Source organism: Acomys minous (assembly GCF_964271855.1).
Source record: "Acomys minous genome assembly, chromosome: 12".
In the NCBI taxonomy this organism is placed as follows: domain Eukaryota; kingdom Metazoa; phylum Chordata; class Mammalia; order Rodentia; family Muridae; genus Acomys; species Acomys minous.
In genome coordinates, this window is record NC_140493.1 from 4939929 (window position 1) to 4961531 (window position 21603).

A 21603-nucleotide genomic window follows, 5' to 3' on the forward strand; every position below is an offset into this window, starting at 1 on the left:
GAGGGCACCAGATCTCACTGTAGATGGTTGTGAGCCACCATGTAGTTGCTGGGAATTGAACTCAGGACCTTTGGAAGAACAGGTGGTGCTCTAAACCTGTGAGCCATCTCTCCAGCCCAACCACTGCAACTCTTACAAATGAAAACATTTAACTGGAGCTGGCCTAGTCCGTTTTCCTCATGGTGTGAAGCAAGCAGGGTGGAGGTGCTGGGGAGGAAGCTGAGAGTTCTACATCTTGGTCTGAAGGCAGCCAAATGAGACTCGAGACATCCTGAGGACTAGGGTGAACATATGAGGACTCAAAACAGGCAGCCACAGTGACATACTTCCTCCAGCAAGGCCACACCTCCTAATAGTGCCACTCCCTATGGGCCAAGCATGCGCACACACACCAGTCAATGCGGGGCATTCCTATTCAAACCACCACAATGTGCTTTCGGAAGATTCAGGAGACAGAACTGTGGGGTGATGTCTTTGAGTAGATGACGCAGAAGTGAGTGCACGAGTGGAGGATTTCATACCTAATAGGAAAAAGGCCAGTTAAATCACAACAGTCTGAAAGGGGGGAAAAAGACCAAATTGTACGCTTTGAGGGAATGTGATAAAGAGCCCGTGAAAGGCGGGCTGGAGAGATGGCTCAGAGGTTAAGAGCACTGGCTGCTCTTCCAGAGGTCCTGAGTTCAATTCCCAGCAACCACATGGTGGCTCACAACCATCTGTAACGGGTCTGGTGTCCTCTTCTGGCCTGCAGGTGTAGGTGCAGATAGAGCACTCATACACATAAAATAAAAAAAAAATATTAAAAAAAAAAAAAGCACGTGAAAAGGAAGGGACCACGCTTGCAGCCCACATCTAGGAGGTAGCAGCCGAGTGCTGCAAAAAGCCCAAATGAAATACGGGAGAGCACGCGGAAAAGTTGGGGATTCTCAATGCTCAGAACTCAGAAACAGCTGGGGAGATGGTTTGTTGGGTAACCGTGCGAGTTGTGGAGAACCGAGCTCCAATTTCCAGATCTCATGCGGGGGGGGGGGGGGGAGGGAAGGGGGAAGCCAGGTGTGGCTACCTGTGCCTCCAAGACTGTGTGTATGGGTGGATGGGTGGCGGGGCTGCTGGGGGGAAACACAGACAGGAGAACGGGGCTTGCTAGCCACCAGCATAGAGAGAAACAACAGGCAAACTTGCTCAATGCTTAGAGGGCTCTTGGAGACAAGCCTGACGACCTGTTTCATTCTTATAACCCACGTGGTAGAAGTAGAGAAATGACTTTTGCAAATTGTTCTGCCTCCTGTTTCATAAGACACCATTTGCTCCACAAAAAAAATTAATCAGTGCATAGGAGTCGTGTGACAGACGCCCTCCCCTCCCCCACCAAAATTCGAGTGTTATACAGAAAATAACCAAAAAAAATGAGCTGAAGTGTTTACAATAGGAAACTAATAAGGCTTTTTCATGTGTAAACAGCAAGCAGGGTCAGCCTCTGTCTAATTTTCTACCTGCTGTGTAGGGACGGTAAAGACGTGGCTGCCTGGGAAGACTGGAGTCCGAGGCCATCAGAAAACCGACCGAACTGAGATGGAAAAATATCCGGACCCGGCGACTGGCTGCGGCCCCACTTTACGACTGTCCACTCACAGGCCGGGTTTCTGACAGACAGTTCATCTTAGCCACTCCTGTTGCGCAGCTTCTCCCTGTCCCGCCCTCCTCGGATGATGTGTTAGTCTTGACCAATAGAAGCACATCACCGTCAGGCCCTCGACCAATCAGCATCTAGGAGCCGCAGGGGCACCCCCCCCCCCCTCCGTTCGGAGCGGCCCGAGCGGCCAGAAGGCTGGCTGCGCGGCGCAGCGCGGCGGGGAGGTAAGATGGCGGCGTGCCCCGCGCTTCGCCTTTGCTGTTTGCCTGCCGCTCGCCCTCTCTGCCGGCTCGGCGGCGTACTTCGTCTCCTGCAGCGTCGGAGTCGCTCTGATAGCTAGGCTTTCAGGGACCAGCTTCTCTGGCGTGCCGGGAGCGGTAGGACAAGATGGCGCTCGCGGGAGGACGGCCTAGGCGCTGCGGCGGGCCGGGGCCGTGAGCTCCGGGGACAAAGGCGGCGAGCCGCGGCGTGGGGGGGGGGGGGGGCGGGGCGCGCCGTTGCAGTGGTGCCGCGTGAGACGGCCGCCGCGCTTCCGGCCTGCCGCTGCGGAGACTGGGCCAACGTGGTAGGGGCCAGAGCGGCGGGCGGGCGGCAGGGTAGGGAGGAGGGTGAGGGTGGGTGGCTTAGTAAACCGAAGGGCGGCGGGAGTGAGGGTGCGAGCCTCCCCCTGCCGGCCGGCCCGCGGGGGAACAGAGGCAAGGACTTTTGGCAAGGTTAAGGCCATTTTGAGGTTTCCTGTAACCTCCCTTCCCTCCCCATCTTTCCTCCCCCCCCCCCCCCGTCACCCCCTTACAGGTTTTGGTATGAACAGGATTCGGATTCACGTCTTGCCAACGAATCGGGGGAGGATCACCCCAGTGCCCAGATCTCAGGAGCCCCTGTCTTGTTCGTTCACTCACCGCCCATGCTCTCAGCCGCGTCTGGAGGGCCAGGAGTTTTGCATTAAGCATATTCTTGAAGACAAGAATGCACCCTTCAAACAATGTAGTTACATATCGACGAAGAATGGCAAGAGGTGTCCCAGTGCTGCCCCAAAGCCCGAGAAGAAAGATGGGTATGTGTACATCTTTCTGTAGGTTGGTGCCTTGCGTCTTTCAGAGACGTCCCTTTTCGATGTTGAGGTGGTTTGAACCCCGGTTCTGGTGCACGCCAAGCGTAGCCTGTAGATTGCATCATCGAGCCTATTTAAACGCCTAAACTACTTGCCTGGAGGTTTATTGCATTTTGAAGCATTTATTTCCATTTCGTGCCGTGTTTTGTGTGTGTGTGGGGTGGGGGTGGGGTGGGGGCTGGTATCGGCAAATGTGTGGAGGTCAGAGTCCCGTTTGCTGGAATTGGTTCTAATACCTCGTGGGTACATTGGATAGAAGACGTTACGCTGGGCCTGCAGAGCCACTGGGCTGTTCCTTTTTGTTAATTTTTTCCTTTTTGGGAGACAGTCTCAGTCACCGTAAGGGCCAGCCAGACTGGCTTGGAATACTTTTGGCAACTCTTTACTACGGTTTTAAACATTTTTTTTATGTGTATGGGTGTTTTGCCCGCCTGTGTGTTTGTGTACCACGTCCATGCTTGCCCGCCAGACGAGGGCATTGGATTCCCTGCAACTGGAGTTACACGTGGTTGGGAGCCTCTGGTTGGACCCGGATCCTCTAGGAAGAGCAGCCATTGCTCTTAACTTGGTAACCTTTTGGCCTCCAGAGTTCCAGAGTGCTAGTGTTATAGGTGTGGACTAAACCTTGCTCCCCTTTTTTTGCTTTTTTGTTTTTTGTTTTTTTTTTCCTTTGAGACATGGTGTCTCTTGTAGACCAGGCTGGCCTCAAATTCATGTCAATCCCAGCCTGCCTTCTAAGTGCTAGGATTGAAGGCATTTACTGCCACAGCTGGCCTAGATTTTTTTTTTTTTTTTTTTTTTTTAGTTAGTTTGTTTCCTAAAAGACATAGTCTTTCTCTCTTGTCCTGGCTCTCCTGGATCTCAGTGTGTAGAGCAGGTTGTCTCTGGACTCAAGAGATCTGTCTCAGAATGTTGAGGTGCACTGCCATGCCTGCCCCCCCCTTCAGTTTTAAGGTGAAAAGAGGAACATAATATGTTGGCTTGGTCATATCTGTGAAGCTTTAGGTCATGTGTTTGTAAAATTGGGATTAAGAATATATTCTTTGGGAGGAGTATCAAAATATTAAATGATCAGAACTGATGCTGCGTGGTAGTGCACGCCTTTAATCCCAACACTTGGGAGGCTACGGCAGGGTGATCTCTGAGTTCAGGCCAGCATGGTCTACAGAGAGTTCCAGAATAGCCAGGGCTACACAGAGAAATCCTGTCTTAACCCCCCTATCCCCAAGAGGTGAGAACTGGAAGGACACCTGAGGCAGGGGCATTTAGCTAACTACTTACTTGTAAAAGTAAGGTGTTTATCTGTTATCTTTCTATCTACCTACGGACATACCTATCTGTTTTTGTGTTCTGACCGTAGGCAGATTAATTTTTCAACCCCTAATTTTGCTTCAGCTTCTGGATTTCTGGGATTACTGCCATACTCAGCTGTGAGTTCTTTTTTAAAAACGGTTTACTTGGATTCACGTGCTACCACACACATGTGGTCTGAGGATGACTTTCCGGGTTGTGGGTGGTGAGGTGATGGTCAGCCCTTGGCTGTAGGTGCTTTTGTTTGCTGAGTCACTGAATTAGCCCTGAGTTAATTCTTAATTCTGGAGTGCTGACTCACTTGCCTAGCCTGGTTTCTTTTTAAGTAATAGGCAGAGTGTATATGTGTGTTTGGGAAGGGGCTTGGTAGTTTTTACAGTACATGTACTTATCTGTGTAAGAATATGACTTTACTAGGTGGTTTTTTTTTGTTTTGTTTTGTTTTTTGAGACAGGGTCTCTCTGTGTAGCCTTGGCTGCCCTGGACTCGCTTTGTAGACCAGGCTGTCCTCGAACTCACAGCAATCCGCCTGCCTCTGCCTCCCGAGTGCTGGGATTAAAGGCGTGCGCCACCACGCCCGGCTTTTACTAGGTAATTTTGTATAGATCTTCTAATTTTAGAATTGAACTATATCTGTCTACAGTGGATTAATAGTAAGATGTGTTTCAGAATTAATTTTGAAAGATACAAGCATCTCTGATTTTCTGTGAGATGCTAACCAGTTTTTTGGTTAGAATGTTTTGTTCAGTGATTAGAATACTGGTTAAGCTCCTTGGCTTTCCTTGCAAGCTAGTGTGGGCAGGGGAAGTAGCAATGGAGTTAGAGCCCTTACGTGCAGGGAGCTCTGGGCACACACACCATACCACACAACCAAAGAAAGACCCTAAGTGGCTTAACTTGGGACAGTTAGGTTTCTGATTCACGTTGGTCTGTCTGTCTCTCTTTTGAAATATAGTTTCACTGTTTAGATCTGGCTGCCCTGGAACTCTGTAGACCAGGCTGACCTGGAACTCAGAGATCCATTTGCCTCTGCCTCTGAAGTGCTGGGTTTAAAAGCGTGCACCACCACATCTGGTTTTCACACTGGTCTTCAAGGTGTGGATATAATAGTCATTTTAAACTTCCTAAGGGAGGAAAACTAACTGGTGACTAAATATGGCTGAATTCTTTCAAGAGAGAACCTCTGATATGTTAATGTTTTGTCTCTGTAGGGTGTCTTTTTGCGCTGAACATGCTCGAAGGAATGCCCTAGCACTTCATGCTCAGATGAAGAAGAGCAGCCCAGGCCCTATGGGTGAAACCCTCTTGTGCCAGTTGAGCTCATATGCTAAGACAGAGCTGGGCTCTCAGACCCCAGAGAGTAGCCGGAGTGAAGCTAGCCGGATCCTGGGTAAGAGCTGGGAAGACGCTTAGGAGTGGACTTGGCTTACGGCAGTGCTTTGTCCGCTGGTGGCTGGTTACTGGGAAGTCGGCGAGAATGCCAGGATTGCTCTTGCTAGTCGCTAGTTTTGCATCTAGAGTTTGTTTAGGTGTACTATCCTGACCTGGTGACCTTTCCTCCTGTTAAATTTTTGAAAAGTTAAAAACTTTGAATTTTAAGGTTTCAGATTGCTCTCTTAAGTAATGTAGCTTCATGTGTGGAGTTACAGAGGTGGGAAGTCTTAATGGCTGCTCTCCCTTCCTTGCCTCAGACGAAGACAGCTGGAGTGATGGGGACCAGGAACCCATTACTGTGGATCAGACATGGAGAGGTGACCCTGACAGTGAAGCTGATAGCATAGACAGTGATCAAGAAGACCCCCTAAAGTAAGTTGTAACTCCACATAAGGCTTTTACATATTCTATGTAGTTAGTATGTAGAATGTAGCTGGGATGTGGTTAATTAATACATATAGGTGGGTTTAAGTGTCATGGCTTAACAGCATCATGCGCCAAGGCAAGATTTGTGGATTCCTTTACAGAAGGCTTGTACCTTGGAACTGAGTTATTTGTGCCCTTGAGATGTTTTTAGGGAGGAACGGAGGTTTCTTGGTGTATGACTGGGAGGGAGGTAGAGAAGTACTGGCTGGCTAGAGACTGAACATGAATTTAACTCGGTACTTGTCCCAAATCTCAGAAATAATAAGCTACTTACACTTGGATACTTGTGGCAAAATTCCGTGGTTCTGACTTTCTAAGTGGGAAACAAAAGTGTTCAATAGTTGGTTTTGTCTAATGAAAGGAAAACTGATTTAGAAATCCAAGTTTTAATTATATGTTAAGGTCTACTCTACCCTTCCCCCCATATCATCTTAAGAGAATAGAAATAGCAAGATATATACCTCTCCAAAATCTCTTCATATTTTTGAGGCAGGGTCTCAGTATGTAGCTCTGACTGGCCTGGAACTTGATATATAAGTCAGCCTGGTCAAACTCAGTCTTAGTTTTCCTCTGTGCTAATTTTTGAATCATCTTAGCAATTAGACAGCATTTGTCTTTATTTATATATTATAGAACAGTATGTATATTACACACACACACTATACACTGGTTTTCTTGAGATAGGGTTTCTCTGTGTAGCCTTGGCTTTTGTGGAATTCAAGGCTGGCCTTGAATTGAGAGATCTGCCTGCCTCTGCCCAAAATTAACCTTTCAATTTTTAGTTACTTAACTCAGAGGCAGTAAACAATCTTTATTTAACAACTAGAATATCTTTAAAGTTTGTGATTGGCAGCAAAACTAATAAAATTGATATATAGCCCTCCTACATTTTTGCAGTAAAGGGTTAATCCAGAGCACTGAATTTTGAGAGTATTGTGAAGCGAGTGGGCCTGTTATGACCCATGGTGTGTGTCTGTCTGTCTGTCTGTGGTGTGTGTGTGTGTGTGTGTGTGTGTGTGTGTGTGTGTGTGTGTGTAGGTTTGGTGCTGGTAGTGGTAAGAATCAGAGTCAGGGCCTGCATGTGCTGTACATGCACTTCACCATCACTCTGCCTTTGAGTTACTAAAGGCCAAACGTCTCAAATAAGGTTGTACTTAAGGGAAATTAGAAGCCACAGCCATTTGATACTTGTGTGTGAGTGTTGGCCTATATGTATGTCTGTGCGCACGGAGGCCCGAGAGGGGGCTGGATCCCCTGGAGCTGGAGTTAGAGTTGGGAGCAGGGAGTGCTGGGAATCCTACTCAGGTCCTCCGCTGTTAACCACTGAGCCGTTCTCTCTAACCCTGATAGATCTTGTAATTGCAGTACTAAGTTGTTCTCACAAGGGATTCTCAAATTACTATCTAAAAGTAGAATGGAAATTAATTAGTAAAACTTTCATGTTGCACATTTGTACTCATTTTCAATATTCCACTCCATTTTGTGAGATAGCACATGGGTATCCTTTTGTGGAGAGATTTCCCTCCCTCCCGTCTCTTCTTACAAAGAATCTGTTCGGTTTCGGGCATCCACTAGGGACCACACACAGTCACTTGTAACTCCAGCTCCGGGCTGTCTGACAACCTCCTCTGCACTTACAGGCAGGTGCCATACACATATCTGGGGGAGAAGACTTGATCATTGTGGGGTTTAAAAAATTAGTTTATTTGGTTTTTTGGTGCTGACAGTGGAACCAAGGACACCATGCTTGGTAACTACAGAGCTGTACTGTACTCCCAGGCCTCTTTGCTTAATATGTCTTAGCAAAATGCTGTGTAGATAAAGTGTCAGTCACTGTTGGCTTTGTTAAATACAAATTGAGTCTTTTTAGGCTTTTACTGCTTTGTGTTGGGTTTTGTTGTTTTGAGATAGGGTTTCATATCTAGGCTGACCTTGAATTTGCTACATAGTCAGGCAGGTCTTGAACTCCTGACCCTCGTTTTTCTGTCTCCTGAGTGCTACACTGGGGTCACACGCACGTATGTTACTGTTTTTAATACTTTGTTGAATTTACCTATATTCCAGGCATGCTGGTGTGTACACAGCTGAGGAAGTGGCTCTTATTATGAGAGAAAAGCTAATCCGTTTGCAGTCTTTGTACATTGATCAGTTTAAACGACTACAGCACCTGCTCAAGGAGAAGAAGCGCCGCTACTTACATAACCGGAAAGTGGAGCATGAAGCTTTAGGCAAGTTTGCTGGCTCTGAACCTGCCCATCCTATAGCTCGTGGCTCCCTGTGTGCTTCCTTGATTACAGGCTACCCCTAACTTTTGTAGCGCTTTTAGTAATGGCTGTGTGCTATCCCAGTACTTGGGAAGCTGAGGGTAGGGAGTTTGCTTTGAGTTCAAAGCCAGACACATGGAGGTTCTGTTTCAAAAAACTTGATTTTTGTGACTCTCTAGGTAGTAGTCTCCTGACTGGCCCAGAGGGACTTTTGGCCAAAGAAAGAGAGAATTTAAAGCGACTGAAATGTCTTAGGCGATACCGCCAGCGCTATGGAGTGGAAGCCTTACTACACAGGCAGCTCAAGGAGCGCAGGGTGCTGGCCACAGACGGGGCTGCTCAGCAGGTAATTGGCTTATATTTTGCTGAGTTTGTTGTTTTATTCCAGACATGCTGGTGTCTATACAGCCGGCAGCGCTGTGTACTCTGGGAGTGCACATTCACTTTATTGATAGAGTCATCATCAAGACACTGTGTCCAGTCCTGGTTTGAAATCTGACTTCTGCCGAAAGCACTTACCTGGATGTCTCTGTCCGTCAGCCCTGTGCCTGCATGGTAGCTTGACTTCTTGGAATTCAGTATTCAAATTGAGTTCAGGGGATAGATTCCCAAATTCTTTTGTTCAGGAAGTCCTTAGATTAGAAAACTGGCAAATGTATTACCCCAAGCAGTTTGGGAATCTTTAAGAAAGAAAAGCTGGGTGTGGTGTTACATGCTTGTAGCCTCATCTCTATGGGAGGGGAGATTCAGCAAAAAACCAACAAGCTTGAAACCAGCCTGCGCTATCATGCTAGTGGGCTGGGAAGATGGCTCAGTGGTTAAGAGTGCAGCTCCTGTGGTGGTGGAGCACGCCTCTAATCCCCAAACACAGGAGCTGACATCTGCTCTCAGGATGAGTGGGTCTCAGGGAGGAGAGAGTCAGACTAAAACTACACTGTGTGGCTTTGAGCAGATTGCTTCATCTGTTCATTTTATTTTATTTTTTGAGATTTTTATTCACTTTTACTTAATGTGTTAGTGTATTTTGCCTGCATGTCTATCTGTGGGCCATGCATGCAGTGTTCACAGAAGCTGGAAGCAGGCGTTGGATCCTCTGGAACCAGAGTTACAAAGGGTTGTGAGCCACCATGTGGATGTGGGTGCTGGGAATAGAAGCCACTTCCTCCAGAAGAGCAGCCAGTGCTCTTAACCGTTGAGCCATCTCTCCAGCACAGACAGCTACACACACACACACACAAAATTTATTTTGTAAACTGAGAACAGTAACAGCAGCTATCTGGGTAGGCTATTGTGATAATAGAATGTGACTGAGTGTGTCAAATACCAAATGTTAGTGATAATAAAGCAGGCTGAGAAAAGGGAAGAGGTGGGAAAGATGAACCAGGATACTCCCTGACTGGAGGGTGGAGCTCTGGGGTAGAGATACCAGGGGAAGAATTCCACTCTTGGAGCATCTCTGTAGGTGGGTCCCTGTGTCTGACTGGTGGACTCTGTCTTGAAAAGTGGGATCCTGAGTGAGGGGTGGTGGTGCACACCTTTAATCCCAGCACTCAGGGTTAGGGTTGGGCAGAGGCGAGCGATCACTGTGAGTTCGAGGCCAGCCTGGTCTACAAGGTGAGTCCAGGACAGCCAAGGCTACACAGAGAAACCCTGTCTTTAAGAAAAAAAAAAGTGTCCTAGCTCTTCCAGAGGACTCAGGTTTGAGTTGATGCACCCATACTCCATTCCAACTGTAACTCCAGTCCCAAGGGGCTCAGAGCATCGTCTGTCTCCCCGGACACTATACACATTGTTAATGCAGGCAAAAAAAAAAAAAAAAAAAAGGTGTGTACAGATACACACCTTTAATTCCAGCACTCTGGAGGCAGAGGCAGGAGGATCTCTTGTGTTCAAGGTCAGCCAGGGCTCTCACATAGACAAATCCTGTCTTGAAAAACAACAAAGCTGAGTGTGGTGGTGCAGGCCTTTATTCCCAGCACTTGGGAGGCAGAGGCAGGAGGATTGCAGTGAGTGTGAGGTCCTCCTGGTCTTCAAAGTGAGTTCAGGATAGCAGCCAAGTCTACAGAGAAACCCTGTCTCAAAAAAACTGAAAAAATAAAAACAACAACAAAAAACAAACCAAAAAAAAGATGAAAGGAGGGCTGGAGAGATGGCTCAGTGGTTAAGAGCCCTGTCTGCTCTTCCAAAGGTCCTGAGTTCAATTCCCAGCAACCACATGGCGGCTCACAACCACTTATACTGAGATCTGGTTCCCTCTTCTGGTGTGCAAGCTCACAATGCAGGCAGAACACTGTATAAATAAATTTTTGGAAAAAAAAAGATGAAAGGAAAAAAAATTAAGTAAAGGTTAAAAAAATAAATTGAAAGAATAGTAGTGTCAAGAAAGTAAGGTTAACAGAAAGAATAATTACATGGTCATTCTTTTTGTTTGTTGAGGCCTCACATATTTATGTACAGTTCCTTTGTGTGGCTGTGAATGCTGGTGAAACAACCTATCAGTTGAAGGGTGGATGCTGGCTCAGTTTAGAGGCCTTAGTCCAAAGTGGCAGGACAGAGGAGTTGTCATTTGGTGGCTAAGAACAAGAGTTTTTGTTCGTTTGTTTTATTCCTTTTTGTTTCATCTGGGCTCTTAGTGCAATCGTGCAGACCACAGACAGGGTGGGTCTCTCCACACTCCCAACCTCACAAGTCCCCAAAAGTGTATTTTCACTAAAGGAATTGGTCCCCCCTGGCTGGCAGGAAGTCCAGCCCTGTTCTCCCCCATCCCTTCATAGATTGGCTGGAAGCTGCTTTATTGACGACATATCGGGGACAGTTGGGGAGCAGAGTTTATACAACATTTAGACAGGAAATCCTCAGAACAAGGCTTGCAACCAGATGTAGGGGGTACAGAAGTCAGCATATGAATTACACAGTGACTTTGTGGCTGCTACTGTGCCTGGCTAAAGCATGAGTGCTTAGGGCACAGTCCCCCTTACCCCTGAGGGGTAGTTTCTAAAGCATGAGTGCTTAGGGCACAGTCCCCCTTACCCCTGAGGGGTAGTTTCTAAAGCATGAGTGCTTAGGGCACAGGCCCCACTACCCCTGAGGGGTAGTTTCTAAAGCATGAGTGCTTAGGGCACAGTCCCCCTTACCCCTGAGGGGTAGTTTCTAAGGTCCCTGGTGGAGCAAGTATGCCATGTTATTTCCTGTAAGTTCCTATGTTGAAACTTAGTTAATAACAAACTAGGCCAATTATGGCAATGTAAAGGTAACAAATTGTTTACAACTTAGAAATTACTTGTATAATTTTGTATTGACAGTTTCAGACCTAGGTTGACTACAAGTTAAGGAGGTGGGGAAGTGCTGCTTCTCATTACTTGACAGTGTGGAAGGGTGTGTTTGGCCTTAGGATTAACTCCAGTTATACATGAGGTTTCATTGTTATGTACAGATTGGCTAAGTGGGTTTCTTAAATGTTACATTTTCTACTTTGTATGGTTTGGCTTCATTTTATAATTGTATTTGTTTTCTCAATTTTAGGCTCACACCACTCGTTCCAGCCAGAGGTGCTTAGCTTTTGTGGATGATGTTCGTTGCTCCAATCAGTCTCTTCCAATGACCAGACACTGCCTTACCCGTATCTTGAACTGCTGGTTTAGGTTCTGAGTGTCTAGTTAGTACCGAGGCTTGTGTGATTTCCACCAGTCTCATTGAAGAGCTTGGCGACTTTGGCCCTGAATCAAGGCCAGCAGCTTGCTGAAGCTGTTGGTTTCAAGCAGGTGCCTAAATAAATGTCTTTCTATGGTCTGTTGGCCATTTCAGAAGATTAAAAATGTAATGGTCAATTCATTAGAAAGAAACATCTGCCTGGATATGACCCACCTGCCTGGGCCTCAGCAAAACCCTGTCTGGGGTAGATGAAGTGGGGGCAGGGAGCCAAAGAAACAGCTGAGTCATTGGTGACAGATGTGGGTGGCTGATAGTATTAATGACAGGAAATCTATGCAGTGGTGTCCTTTTGTATGGTTAGTGCCCTAACTTGAATGATTTAAACTTACTTAATTAGAAATTTTGCAAGGAGCCGGGCGTGGTGGCGCACGCCTTTAATCCCAGCACTCGGGAGGCAGAGGCAGGTGGATCGCTGTGAGTTCGAGGCCAGCCTGGTCTACAAAGTGAGTCCAGGATGGCCAAGGCTACACAGAGAAACCCTGTCTCGAAAAACCAAAAAAAAAAAAAAAAAAAAAAAAAAAAAACCAAAAAAAAAAAAAGAAATTTTGCAAGGAAAATGGAGTATTTACCCCATTCTTTCTAATTTGTGAATTTAAAACGGGTTACACAGTGTGTTTTCTGGTATAGAATACATTTGCTAATTGGCTACAAAACTGTGATGTTTATTGAGTTTTTATGTCTCCTGTATGGATTTTGTTGGATTTCATTTACCAGATGCTTAGAAGGGAAAACATTTTTTTTTTTTGTTTAGTCTTAGTGTGGTATCTTAACTTAGTCCTAGGTAATGGGGAGACTGAGGCAGGAGGAACACTTAAGTCTAGGAGTTCTGGCCAGTCTGGGTAGCCTCTCCCAACCCCAAAAAAGTAATAGGAAGAGGGGGAAAGACCTTCCTCTTTGTCTTTGATAGGAAAGGAAAGGATTGTTTTTGTTCTTGCCCCCTCCATTTGTTTATTGAAATATTTGAAGTTAATCTTTATTCTAATGCCCGAATGGTTGCCTTTTTAGTCTTTTAGTACTGGGATTACAGGTATATAACACCACACCTTGTTTATATAGTTACTGTTTTTATATATAAGATATTAAGGTAGAAAGAGAATAGTGGAATGAAATGGAGACTAAGAACATGAGCTGCTGGAGCGAGAGAGGTGTAATGGGTACATGAGGACACCTGTTGCTTTGTAACTAATGAAAACAAACCAAACAGCACTTCAGAGGGTCCAGAAGGGCCATCAGGTGTTAGGAATTATGCTTGGCCACAGTAGTGCATTCTTCTTGGGTTTCAGGTGAGCTTATGCTATTAGGAACAACCGTTCAAAAGGTTGTGCAGACTGAGAGCAGGAACAGCACTGGATATCTGGACTCTTAGCAGCTGGTGCTTGATCTGTAACAAGCTGTTAGCATTTGTTCCCATAGGGGTTTCTTTGTCTGTATGTTCCTTGGCAAGTTATTGCCACTTTGCACTGCTGTGGGGCTTAGTGTTGAGTGTTTAGATGGCCAAGGTCCTGGGAAAGGGTTGCTAGAGAACTAACTAGAAGTTACTCATTGCATTTGGGTTTCAGGGCATAGTCAGACCTGCGTTTGCACAGCAGACTCTCCTGTGTTCCTCCTCCTGGTTGGTTTTCCTTAACTGTTCATGCAGATATCTGTCAGGACACAAATCAGGTTCTCTTCAAATGCTGCCAGGGATCTGAAGAGGTGCCCTGCAACAGAGCAGTTCCTGTAAGCCTTTCTGAGGATCCCTGCTGCCCACTGCATTTCCAGTTGCCTCCTCAGATGTATAAGCCCGAGCAGGTACTGTCTGTGCCAGCCGATCTGGAAGCCGGCCCCATGGAGCTGTACTTGAGTGCTGCCGAGCTCCAGCCCACTGAGAGTTTACCTCTGGAGCTCAGTGATGTAAGTTAGAGAAGCTCTGCTCTGATTGGCCCTTGAGAGAAGGCCCTGTTTCTAGTGGTGAGGATAGTTAGTGGGTTTCTGCCAAGAGGATGGATAAAATTGTTGAAATGATGTAAATGTAGTTGATATGTTTGTTACTATAGTTATTAGGGACTTTCTGCTCTACCTTTTTTTCTCCCCAGACACTTCACAACTCATTATATAGCCTGTGTTTGGTGGGTATGCCAGGGATCAGACTCACTGTGTATGTATCACCTGACTGGCCTCACACTGGTTTTGAGATGGAGACTCTCGCCTTGTTGCTCTGCAAAGAGGCATGTAGGTTGAGGCCAGCCTGGGCTACACAGTGAGAACCTCTTTCAAAATACAAAATAACAGGCTGGAGAAATGATTAAAAAAAAAGTTTTGTTTTTAAAAAGGGTCTCTTTATGTAGTTCTTGCTATCCTGAAATTTGCTGTGTAGACCAGGCTAGCTTTTGAACAAAGATGCTCTGTCTCTGAGTACTCAGATTAAAGACAGTACCACACCCAGCAGTAGATTTAAACTCTTTTTTAGGTGATCGCTATTTACTTGTATTTATTGTACTTCCCTGTGTTAGCTTTGTTTAGGTCTTGAGCATGCTAGGCAGGTCAGTGTTCGAACACTGATAGCCTTGATGTGCTTTTTGGTAAACCAGGGTGGTCATTAGAAAGTATGGTTTTACAGGGCATGGGGATGTTTGAGACAAGCTCTCTGTAGCCCGGGCTGTCCTGGAACTCGCTTTGTAGACCAGGCTGGCCTCGAACTCACAAGTGTTCCCCATCTCAAAACCAGTTTCAGGCCAGTCAGGTGATAAACAATGAAATTCTGATCCCTGGCATACCCACCAAAAAAATGTATACAGTGCTTTCCCTACATGTACACCTGCAGGTCAGAAGAGGGGATTATGTCACAGTATAGCTAGTGTGAGTATAGTTGTGAGCCACCATGTGGTTGTTGTGAATTGAACCTCTGGAAGAAACAGATAGTGCTCCCCCCACCCCCAAGACAGGGTTTCTCTGTGTAGCCTTGGCAATCCTGAATTCACTTTGTAGACCAGGCTGGCCTTGAACTCACAGCGATCCGCCTGTCTCTGCCTCCCGAGTGCTGGGATTAAAGGCGTGCACCACCATGCCCGGCCAGACAGTGCTCTTAACCTCTGAGCCATCTTTCCAGGACCCAAAAGTTTTATTTTTAATTGTGAGTTTTTATTACAAAATTTATTCAGTGTACAATGGCTCGGTTCTAATAGGGTCTGAACATTTCTGCCATTTTTGCTTGCCACTTCAAACCCAGCTTTGTACCATGAACTAAGAAAGCTGGCATTTGATACCTTTCCTCTTTTTTTGAGACAGGTTCTCTCTGTGTTCGCCTTGGCTGTCCTGGTCTCACTTTATAGAGACCAGGCTGGCCTCGAACTCACAGCTATCCACCTGCCTCTGCCTCCCGAGTACTGGGATTAAAGGCGTGCGCCACCACACCTGGCCGATACTTTTCCTTTTTAAAAGAGGCTTATGTGTGTTGTGTGTGTGTGTGTGTGTTTCTCCTCTGCATCAGAGGCCAGAAGTGGTTAGATCCCCTGGGCCTGACTTTAAACCCAGTTGTGAGCCACCATGTGGATGCTGGGAATTGAACTTGAGTGCTCTGCAAGAGTGCTAAGTGCTCCTACTCACTGCGCCTGCTTGGTGGGTTCTTGTGTTCACAGTCTTTGGAGGTACTTGATGGAGCAACTGGTGTGTAATATAAAACCCTTCTCCAGCTCGGCCTGGGTCTGCACGGCTTCCAGGGGTGAAGTTCCAGGAAGGGGTGTGCTTTTCCTTTGTGGTTTGGAGCCAGATGATGCCAGTCCCTTTTTTGCTCTTTTGAGTGGCAATTTAGGATATAGTCTGTAAATCTCTTAGCTATAAATTTGGAATAATTATGGGGAAAATGGGGCTGGATTTTAAGCACCCCCTTATACAGCTCTTAGGAAATGAAGCCTTTTGGAGTGCCTGTCTGTGTTATACATAAGCTTTATGCTTTTTTTCTACTGGGATCTGGAGACTCAAAATATGTCTAATTCCCTCTGGTTCCAGAGTTAGTGATCTAAAATACTCTATGATGGGGCAGCTGATTGTTAAAGATCCTTCTTTCCTCCCTTAGGGCAGGCCTGGGTATTGGGGTGATTTCCAGTTTATGCTACAGAGCTTGCCTCTGCTTTTCCTGCCCAATGCAGGAAAAGAGATGGTTTCTAGTTGCTTGATGAAAAAGAATCTCTTCACCAGTCAGTCCCTGGCATTCTCAGAGTGAATTAAGTAGACTTTGTTTGTATGGTATACCTGTGGGTAGAGAGAGCTGGAAACAATCTCAAGGTATTTAAAAAAATAAACTAAAAAATTGCAGGAAACGAAGTGTCTACAGTCACAGTGCTGTGAGAGCATTGGACTCCACAGATGGAATGACATCTGCAGCGTATCTCTGATGGACATTAGTGTTCTTTTCTTTCTCTTTAATTTTATTCTATTTACATTGGTATGAAGGTGTCAGAATCCTGGAACTAGAGTTGCAGACAGTTGTGAGCTGCTGCATGGGTGCTGGGAATTGAACCCCGGTCATAGTGCTTTTAACCACTGAGCCATTTCTTTCTTTTTTTTTTTTTGAGACAGGGTTTCTTTGTGTAGCCTTGGCTGTCCTGGAACTCCCTTTGTAGAGCAGGTTGGCCTCAAACTCAGTGAGATGTGCCTGCCTCCTCTTGAGTGCCAGGATTAAAGGTGTGCGCCACCACCACCCAGCCCTGTTTCTCTGATTCTGCTTACATTGAGCAGCTTGGTTTTTTTTTTTTTTTGAGACAGGGTTTCTCTGTTGTGTAGCCCTGGCTGTTCTGGAGCTAGTTTTGTAGACCAGGCTGGCTTCAAACTCAGAGATCTGCCTGCCTCTGCTGCCTCCCAAGTGCTGGGATTAAAGCCGTACACCACCGCCCACTTATACATTGCGTAAATATGCTTGGTTTAGTCTTATCTGTATGTGTGTGGATGTTTTGCCTGCATGAATGTGCACCATGTCGGTGCCCTGAGAGGGCAAGAGAGAGGTCAGGTCTGGAGCTGAGTTCTGGGTGGATGCTAGGTACTGAACCTGGGTCCTCTGGAAAAGCAGCCTGTGCCCCTAGTTATCAATTTTTTTTGTTTGTATTTTGGATCAAGTCTTGCTCTGTAGACCAGGCTGGCTTCAAATTCACAGAGATCCACTTACTTTTGCTTCCTGGGTGCTGGAATTAAAGTTGTGAGCTACCATGCCCTGCATTAGCTTTTAGACTTAAGTTTTAAGGGGAGTAGATTCTTTGTGTCCCCTTCCGCAGTTATAAAAAGATTGATTTTTGTTCCTGGTGATTAGCCTGCCAAAAAGAAAAACTGAGTGTATTAGTACAATATTGTGTAAACTGACGGGTTTCCTTGTGACGTCTTCACACGTGCATAGAGCTACTTGATGATACTCACTGCCCCGTCCCCTTACTGTCCCTTCTTCCTTCCCTCCCCTGCCTGCTCTTCTCTAATGTGGGGCCTGTAAAAACACATTAACTGAGCCTGTGGCGGATGGTGTGGAGCTTAGGTTATCATTGAATCATTGTAGTGACCTGGGCCCTAAATCAGCATTGGTTTCAGACAGGAGCCAAGAAGGCTGCCTTGGTCTGCTGGCTGCTCTGGTGTCTCTAGAACAGTTGATTGACAGAGAAAGTGTAGCCTAGAACATACTGTCTTTCATAATGTCTTTTTTTTTTTTTTAAACAGAGTACTTGAACTATGTTAAGACTCAGGCTTAGCTGGGCCAGGTGGCACAGGCCCATAATCCCAGCTCCTGGGAGGCTGAAGCAGGAGCATCATAAGTTCAAGTCTTACCTGGGCCGCAGGGTGAGTTCACGGCTAGCCTGGTCAACTTAGTCAGGGTCATCTCAGTCGAAAGTGAGGTGGAGAGGGCTGTGGTTGCTGGGAGACTGGCCTGAGTGCCTCCTTCCTCAGTCTTCACACTAAGGAGAGGGGATTAGCCAGTGTCATGGCATCCTTTCCTCTCGATTAGTTGCTTGCTTCCTGACTGTTGGTCAGTCTTATGCTGCTTGCCATTTTCCAGCAGGATCTCATGTTATTTTACCCACATTGTCACTGAGGAGCTTAGACGTTGACTGTATTAGCCTTAGAGGGGGAATATAGTTATTTATCACACTTAGTTACGTGTGTGTGTGTGTGTGTGTGTGTGGGGTGTGTGTGCGCGTGCGCACTCCTGCTGCTGGACTAAATACAAGTCATTAGTCTTGATGACTGAGCCATCTTGCTATCCCTGTATTTTTTTTTCCTCTTAAAATATTCTTCACACTTTATGTGAATGTATACATCAGAGGGCAGCTGTGGAATCTGTTCTTTTCTTCCACTATGTGGATTTTGGGTTTGAACTCACTTTATCATACTTAGCAAATACCTTTGCTCATTTCTTGCCCTGGAGGCTTTTTAAAAAAATGCTTTTTATTATACTAGAACGTGTAGTAGAAGGTGCTACTATAACCTCGTTATAGCTTACAGTTTATTGGTCTTGGCATCTGGTGTGCTGTACAGTCACTACTCGTATCTAATTGTTCCGTGGGTTCAAACAATTCCTGTACCTGTTAAACCTCTTTCCCTCCACTCATGGTAGTCACTGTGTTACTTTTTCTCTCCAGAAATTTGCTTGTTTATATTGTGTTATCAGCTAAGAGAGTGTTTTCACTATTGTTGGACCTTGTCAATTGGTCTAGCATTCTAAGCAAGGGGGAGGGAGGGACCTGAGATGTACTTTCAGTGTATTGATTTCCTAAATATAGACTTTTCTGTTTCCTAGGACTTGGATGTTGTGGGTGATGGAATGCCGTGCCCCCCATCGCCGTTGCTTTTTGATCCTTCACTAACTCTCGAAGATCATTCAGTCAGAGAAATTGCCGGAGGCCCAGTGGGTATCTTGACAGTTGAATTTCAGCTAGGTTCCCTCATGTAGTGAGCAGGTGGGGCAGGGGCTCTGTGTTGGCTAGCATGAATCCCTCCCAAGGAGTAGAGCGTATTCCATATGGAGTGTAAAAGTGCCCATGATGGTGGTGCTCTCAGTGAATACCATAAAATGAAAATACTCCTTTTGAGCTGGAAGTGTAGGTAGATGTTCTTATGGGCTCTCTGTTGCTGTAATAAAACACAACCAAAAACAACTTGGGTTGACAGACTTATTTCCCCTTCAGAGAAGTTCCATCACTGAGGGAACCTGGAGACAGAAGCCACGGAGCAACACTGTTTATGGCTGCTCGGCCAGTTCTCCACAGGGGCGGCTCTCCCACATCAATCAAGAACATGCAGCACAAGCTTGTACACAGGCTAGGCTGGTAGGCCCATTCTCGTCTAAATGAGCCTGTGTTAAACTGACACAAAACCAGCCAGCACAGACCTCATGCTTACAGTGTGTGACGTCCTGGGCTTAATGCACAGCACTGCCAGGAGCACAGCTTGTGCATGCTGGTCATCACTGGTAGAACGCCTGATGGTTCCTAGTCCTCAGAGTAGGGCACACATTTATTGGAGTGGAAGATGGTAGGTGAACTGCCCCTATCCTTCCAGGTGTTCTTAGAAAGGTGAGCTGGGTTACTAATGGCTCTTACTGAAGACTAGCAGTTGTACTGTAGCTGTTAGTTTCAAGCAGATGCCTAAAGAACAATCTTCCTGTGGCTTATCAGCTGTTCTGGACCCTCAGTAGAGAATGACTATTTCATTTGGAAGAAACAACCCTCTGACAGCTTCCGTAGTGATCTGATTCTCAGGGACAGAATACTGGGAAAAGCAACCACCTAGTTACTTTATCTCTTGTTCTGTTAGCTGCTGTAAGTGGGCATTGTTAAGTCAGCCATGCTTCAGGCCCACTGGATGCGTCTCTAACCAAAGTACCTTATGTCTTTTAATAGGGCCAGATGCAGATGGCTGGAGATGGGTGCAGATCCCAGGGACCTCGAAATGTAGATAAAGCCCATGCTCCATTCCCTCAGCGTGGGTTGGCTACTGCAAATGGAAAACCAGAACCCACTTCTGTCAGTTGACAGTGCGTCCTGGGAACTGTTTGCCTTGGGGCGTGAATTGTCCATTCAATCTTCAGTCACGCGTATCTCTGATCACCTCACTGAACAGGGACAACCCAGACGACATTGTTTCCTTTGGGGCTGTAGAGTGCTGTAGACAAACATAAGCCAGCTGTGTGCGGAATGGATCGTTAGTATTATTTAAAGGTTACAGGATTCTTTGCAAGGAAGAGAGGTAATCCCTGCCTTTGGGATGGAATGTGTACTGGAGCTGTGCCTGGGAAAGAGATATTTTGCAATGGGATTTCCTGAGCCGTGGACTGAGATGACCCGGATGTGGAGCAGGGCTGTGGTCAGGAATGTTGCCTGCTCCTCAGCTGTCGGCTGTAGTGTGGGGCTACTGTATCTAAAGCCTGTGTGTAAGCGTTTCCTCAGCTCCACGCACTTGGGCAATATAAACCGCTTTTCCTAGTGAACTACAGCTGTGAGAAAAGCAGCTCACAGGCTGGGCTCTCCTTAATTATCCTTGCTTTTAACTTATGTAAATTTCAGTGTTGGCTCTTCCATGTAAAATATACTAAAATTATTGTGTATAGTTTCTATTAAATGTTAAAGTGATATGAGAATGTAAAGTGCTGCGTTGGTTTTGTTTTCTCTTTATTTGAGAATGTCTATGATTCTCTGACACGTGGAGCGCCGCCTGAAGGGAAACAAGACATTTGAGCACCTGCTGCCCAGAGCAGATAAACAGTCTTCACTGAAGAGGTTGCAACTTCAGTTCTAGGGAGCCCAGTGCCCTCTTCTGGTCTGAGACCAGCAGGCACGCACATGGTGCAGAGACGTGTGTGAAGGTGAAACGCCTATACTCACACACACAAAAAATTAAAAACAACAAAATTAAAAAACATGACAAAGCTGGGCGTGGTGGCGCACGCCTTTAATCCCAGCACTCGGGAGGCAGAGGTAGGCGGATCGCTGTGAGTTCAAGGCCAGCCTGGTCTACAAAGTGAGTCCAGGACAGCCAAGGCTACACAGAGACCCTGTCTCAAAAAAAATAAATAAATAAATAAATAAAAATAAAAAATAAAAATAAAAAACATGACAAAATCATTATAAGCCCCTTCGGATGGGTTAAGGATCCTGTAGCTCAGTGGTTATCAACCTTTGGGAGACGGCATCAAATAATCCTTTCGCAGGGGTTGCATTATCAGATATCCTGCATATCAGATATTTACATAATTATTATTATCAGATATCACACTACATCAGATTTTATAGCAGTAGCAAAATTACAGTTATGAAGTAGCAGTGAAATAATTTTATGTCAGGGGTCACCACAACATGAGGTATTAAAGGGTTGCAGCATTAGGAAGGTTGAGAACCACCGCCTTAGCTGTTTTCTTTCTCTCTCTCTCTCTCTTTTTTTTTTTTCCTGAGACAGGGTTTCTCTGTGTAGCATTGGCTGTCCTAGACTTTCTTTGGAGACCAGGCTGGCCTCAAACTCACAGTGATCTGCTTGCCTCTGCCTCCCGAGTGCTGGGATTAAAGGCATGCACCACCACACCCAGCTCCTTAGCCGTTTTTAATAAGATCTTGCTCTGTAACCCTGCTAGTCTGATGCTTGTCATGAGACCCGGGTGACCTTTGAACTCATGTCTGTTCTCTTGCCTTGGCCTCCTGAACTCTGGCACAAACTGCATTTCTGTTTCCTCTTGGGGAAGAAACCAGGTTTTCACTCCTCTTTCA

The 21603-nt window shown here is 46.1% G+C and overlaps 1 protein-coding gene across 6 annotated transcripts; it reads left to right on the forward strand.

Annotated features, from left to right (window-relative positions):
• Nucleotides 1–1740: 1740 nt before the first annotated feature.
• On the forward strand, nucleotides 1741–20489 carry KANSL2 (KAT8 regulatory NSL complex subunit 2). 6 transcript variants are annotated; one of them, XM_084751184.1, is made up of 10 exons: nucleotides 1741–1857; nucleotides 2429–2687; nucleotides 5267–5445; nucleotides 5747–5861; nucleotides 7980–8147; nucleotides 8363–8525; nucleotides 11702–11798; nucleotides 13530–13783; nucleotides 18645–18752; nucleotides 19747–20489. In XM_084751184.1, exons 2-10 carry the CDS (start codon nucleotides 2437–2439, stop codon nucleotides 19876–19878), a joined length of 1467 nt encoding a protein of 488 aa, XP_084607310.1. In that variant the 5' UTR covers nucleotides 1741–1857; nucleotides 2429–2436; the 3' UTR covers nucleotides 19879–20489. The 6 variants fall into 6 exon arrangements, with proteins under 6 accessions (XP_084607310.1, XP_084607313.1, XP_084607314.1 ...); XM_084751187.1 differs by having other exon boundaries at nucleotides 13530–13681; XM_084751185.1 differs by lacking the exon at nucleotides 1741–1857 and adding an exon at nucleotides 1864–2010.
• The last annotated feature ends 1114 nt before the right edge of the window (nucleotides 20490–21603 follow it).